Raw genomic sequence first — 4994 nt, 5'->3', positions numbered from 1 at the left:
TTTTTTGGTCCAGTCATGGGGCCTGAACTCGGGGCCTGGGCGCTGTCCCTCAGCTCTTCAGCTCAAGGCTAGCGCTCTACCACTTGAGCCACAGTGCCACTATCCAGCTGCAATTCTATTTACCCTCTCTCCTAGGGTCCGTGGAACTCAAATATCCAAGGCTTAGCATTTGGGGCCAGTGAGTTCTTCATCCTAATTATTCTTGGTTCTCCAAGGCAGGAACCCTGAGGTCACACGGTGGACTTTTCCTTCCCATTCTTCCTATGCCACATCTTTGTAATTGTGACATTTGACCTGTGACATCATCCATGTCCAAGTTCTTGCCCAAGTGTCTCAGCATCTCATCACCACCAGCGCCTCTGCTTCCTTGCTCCATTTCCTGTGCATGCTCTGCCTGCCTTCCTACTGTCTAATGACAGAAGGCAAAATACTGCTTTACCTTCCAAAGTCTTCTTAACTATTCTAATACTAAGTGACTGTCAGCACCCACTGAGAAAACAAGTAGTCAACCAATAGTCTACTTCTAGTTTTCCCCTTCATCCTTTGTGTACGTATGCGTGTATGTGTACATGTGAGTACGCACACATGTGCACATGTGCTGGTCCTGGGTCTTGAACTCAGGGTCTGGGCACTGTCCCTGAGCTTTTTTTGCCTAAGGCTAGTGCTTTACCACTTGATCCACAGCTCCACTTTTGGCTTCTTGCTAGCTAATTAGAGATAAGGGGTCTCATGGACTATTCCTGCCCAGGCTGGCTTCAAACCATGATCCTCAGCTCTTGATCTCCTGAGTAGATACAATTATAGGTGTGAGCCATCGGCACCTGGCTGCTGCTGCTGCTGCTGCTGCTTCCTCCTCCTCCTCCTCCTCCTCCTCTCTTCTTTTTAAGGCTATTCATCTAACACAATACTGTACAGATGCCAGAGATCTAAGGATGACTAAAGCCACCAGGCACCCCTGGCTCATGCCTGTCATGCTAGCTAGTCAGGAGGCTGAGATCTGAGGAGCGCAGTTCAAAGTCAGCCCAGGAAGGAAATTCTGAGACTCTTATCTCCAATAAACCACCAGAAAACCGGAAGTGTTCATGTAGAGCGCTAGCCTTGAGCTGAAGAGCTGAGGGACAGCGCCCAGGAAGCCCCACAACCAACACCAACACCAAAAAAGATGACTAAAACATTTCTAATTCACCACAGAGGAATTGGAGGTGTGGCTCAAGTGGTAGAGCACAGCTTCAAGTGAGACAGACAAGTGAGAGCTCGAGGCCCTGAGTTCAAGCCCCAGACCTGAAACAATAAACGAAAAAAAAACTTCACAACCTAACCAAGAGATACCTACTGGTATGCCTACGCCTATTTAAAAATATAGTAAGAGTATGAATACACTTCAATGGAAAGCCAAAGACAGGTGGAACTAATTTTTCCTAGTTGATGAGAAAAACCTTCATAGAAAAGACAAAATTGTATCCAGCTGTTTGTGGACAAATAGATGCCATGCGGGGGATTATGGAGAACATTCCAGGAGAAAGCTGCTATGAAAGGGCAGGAGTTATTTGGGGACTTTGGGTCCTAAGTGGCTAATATGTCAGGTGTGTATGGAAAGAAAGGGGTTTTGTTTGACAGTACTGAGGTTTGAACTCGGGGCCTCATGTAATGAAAGAGTTTTACCTTATTTTTAGGCTTGTAAGCAAAGGAAATGGCAGTTGGAGTGAGGAATCCAGGTGTCCTGTTCAGATTGTGCATATGTGTGTGTGTGTGAGAGAGAGAGAGAGAGACAGAGAGAGAGAGACAGAGAGAGAGAGAGAGAGAGAGAGAGAGAGAGAGAGAGAGACTAAGACAGACAGAGACAGAGAGACAGAAAGAGTAACTCACATCCTTTCCTGCCCAGGTTGACTTTTCACGGTGATCTTCAGCTCTCAGTTTCCTGAGTGGCTAGGATTACAGGCATGAGCCACCAGAGCCCAGCATTGTCATGAATTAGGAAACATCCTAATGAATCATGTGAACACTGGAGTCAGCAGAGACCTAGGCAATAGGACAAAACTGAACCATGGTGGCAGTGAGGCCAATAGGAATACCTGGATCTCAAAGATAATTCACTCCAAATTAACGGGGCTTGGTGATTAGTTAAATTCAGAGACTGTGGGAGAAAGCCAACCGAGAAGGGTTTTTTTTTTGTTGTTGTTGTTGTTGTTTTGTTTTTGTTAGTTGTGGACCCTGAACTCTGAGCCTGGGCACTGTCCCTCAGCTCTTCAGCTCAAGGCTAGCGCTCTACCACTTGAGCCACAGCGCCACTACCAGCTTTTTTCTTTTTGCTTATGTGGTGCTGAGGAATCAAACCCAGGGCCTCATGTATGCAAGGCAAGCACTCTACCACTGAGCCACCGGTCCCAGCCCTCAAGAAGTTTTTAATTTATGCTAATAAACAGCTCATGATGTCCTTGACCACAAAGGTCATTACAAAGGAGAAACAAGTATGGACAAAGTAATCATTTTGGCCTATGGCTTGCTGAAATGAGGGTGGCCATCGGATAAAGCAGTTGAGAGCCCAGAAATCTTTCGTTTGATGGAGCTTGGACAGCCAGAGCACTGAAAAAGGTAGTGTTTCCAGCTGAGTAAGGTTCCCTCCTTCAGAGACTGCTGGAGAGGTCAGGCTGTCTCTGTTCTTGTCACTCCATGTTAGACAGAGCACAAGCTTCCAGGCTGTCTTGCCCTGAGTGACTCCTTTTCATCAAACAGCAGTCTGCAAACGCTGAGGCAGAATGATTCTCCATCTTCCTAGCATAACATGTGACAGAGATGGATGAGTAACCCACGGAGACAAATAAAATACCACCACCAAGGAACATATAAACTTAAGTTGCAACAGGGGAGTGGCTCAAGTGATAGAGAACCAGCATTAAGGAAAAAAAAAAAAGCCAAGCCAGAGTGTGAGACTCTTGAGTTCAAGTCCCAGTACCAGCACAAAATAATAAAACTAATAAAATATTTGCCAAATTAAATCGGGAACATATGGGCCTACCAAAACCATGTCAGAAAAGCCAGCTCCTGAAATGATCAACACAGCAGATCAACACATAATGCAAGCCATCACCTCAGCTATAAAGAGCGACACTTGACCCCGGGGGTCCACGGCACCCACTGACCCATCAACCACCATCCAGTGTCTATGTCACAGGGTGGACAAGAAACATCCCAACTTGATGAGATCACTTGAACTGCCTTGGTTCTCTGAATCCACTAAGCTTTGGACTGGCTCCTGGGCAATGAAACAGCTGTGTCTGGACCAACACTGTGCCTTGAGCCCGAGCTCAAGCCAGAGCTGAGTTTTGGAAACTCAGTACCACAGCTCTGTGACTGTGTTGTTACATTCACTCTAGGTTGATACTCTAACACTTGAGCCATGCCTTCGCTTCTAACCTTTTGCTGGTTTTTTGGAGTAAGTCTCTCAGGTTTATCTGCCTGGACTGGCTTTAAATCCTGATTCTCAGATCTTACCTCCTTGTGTAGCTAGAATTATAGGCATAAACCACTGGTGCTCAGGAAAAAAATGTTTTACATTTTTAGAATTTATTAAATGGGACTTTAGAAATAAAATCTTCTAGTGATGATAATCTAGTAATATATTCCCTCAATGGCTCACAATGTCAATCTTGATGCTGCAAAATTTTCTTTTTTTGTGCCAGCCCTGGGGCTTGATCTCAGGACCAGGGCACTCTTCCTGAGTTTTTTTTTTTTAGCTCAAGGCTGGCACTCTACTACTCGAGCCACAGCTCTACATCCAGCTATTTTGATAGTTAATTGGAAATGAGAGTCTCCCATGCTTTCCTGTCTGGGCTGGCTTGGAACTACGAGGCTCAGATCTCAGCCTCCTGGGTATCTAGGATTACAGGCGTGAGCCACTGGTGCCCAACTTAAACTTTTAGTGTTTTAATATTAAATAAGACTTAAGAAAGAAAGAAAGAAAGAAAGAAAGAAAGAAAGAAAGAAAGAAAGAAAGAATGTGGCTTAGTGGTAGAGTGCTTGCCTAACATGCATGAAGCTCTGGGTTCAATTCTTCAGTACTACATAAACAGAAAAAGCTGGAAGTGGTGCTGTGGCTCAAGTGGTAGATTGAGCAAAAATTGCTCAGGTAGGCCCTGAGTTCAAGCCCCAGGACTGGCAAAAAAAAAAAAATAGAAGAAAAAAGCAAGTAAGCAAGTGAGCGAGCGAGCAAGCAAGCAAGGGAGCGAGCAAGCGAGTCTTCTAGTGATAATATTACTATATTACACCTCAATGGCACCAAAATGTCAATTTTTATCCCACAAAACTTTTTCTAAAGAGAAGTCAAAAGACAAATGGACATCATTTTGCTTGTCAGTTTTAATTTTCAATGAAGCAATGGTCTCTAGAAATTAACTTGCAGTTCTTCATAGCAGTTGGACAGAATATGGGAAACACCTATTCACACAAGCAGGGAATGCTTATGAATTAGAAGTACAAGTAAGTCCTTGTCCTTGAATCCCATATCCTGGAGGAGGGATATCTGCACAAATGCTGAGTCTAGGTTTCATCCACAGCTCGAGTGAGGTTGACCTTGACCCCGTGGGTGGTTTTGCTTTTCCCTCCGCGAAGACCCGCTATGTAAATCTGGGGCCTGGGCACGCCAGTGCTGTTCTCCCTCAAGGTCTGTGTACTTGCCTCCTTGGAAGGGTACACCTGTGAGCAATTGTCTCTTCTCATGTGACTAAGATTAGTTTGTACCGAGTGAGTCATTTTCTGACGCAAATTAGCCTAAGTGGAAAGAAAACAGAAGCAATGTTTCTCTAAAGAACAAATCATATAAAATATTATTAAGGGGGAGAAAGGGGATGGGGGGAAGATAGGAGGTGAGGGATGATAAGGGGAAACAAAGGAGGAGGCAACAATGCTTGATAAGAAATGTACTCATTACCTTGCTCATGTAATTGTAACCCCTCTGTATGGTATTTTCACAATAAAAACTTATTTATAATAATAAA

At 44.5% G+C, this 4994-nt stretch overlaps 1 protein-coding gene across 1 annotated transcript in view; it reads right to left on the bottom strand.

Annotated features, from left to right (window-relative positions):
- Positions 1–4536: 4536 nt before the first annotated feature.
- The window catches only part of LOC105998197 (chromosome unknown open reading frame, human C6orf165), a 44439-nt gene continuing 43981 nt past the window's right edge, over positions 4537–4994 (bottom strand). Inside the window, exon 11 of the mRNA XM_013032847.1 lies at positions 4537–4767. Coding sequence (XP_012888301.1) covers positions 4537–4767 — 231 coding nt within the window. The remainder of the gene's footprint in view (positions 4768–4994) is intronic.

Source organism: Dipodomys ordii, unplaced genomic scaffold, assembly GCF_000151885.1.
Source record: "Dipodomys ordii isolate 6190 unplaced genomic scaffold, Dord_2.0 Scaffold158, whole genome shotgun sequence".
Lineage (NCBI taxonomy): Eukaryota > Metazoa > Chordata > Mammalia > Rodentia > Heteromyidae > Dipodomys > Dipodomys ordii.
The sequence above is the reverse complement of the archived record's forward strand: the minus strand, read 5'-3'. Positions and strand labels throughout refer to the sequence as shown.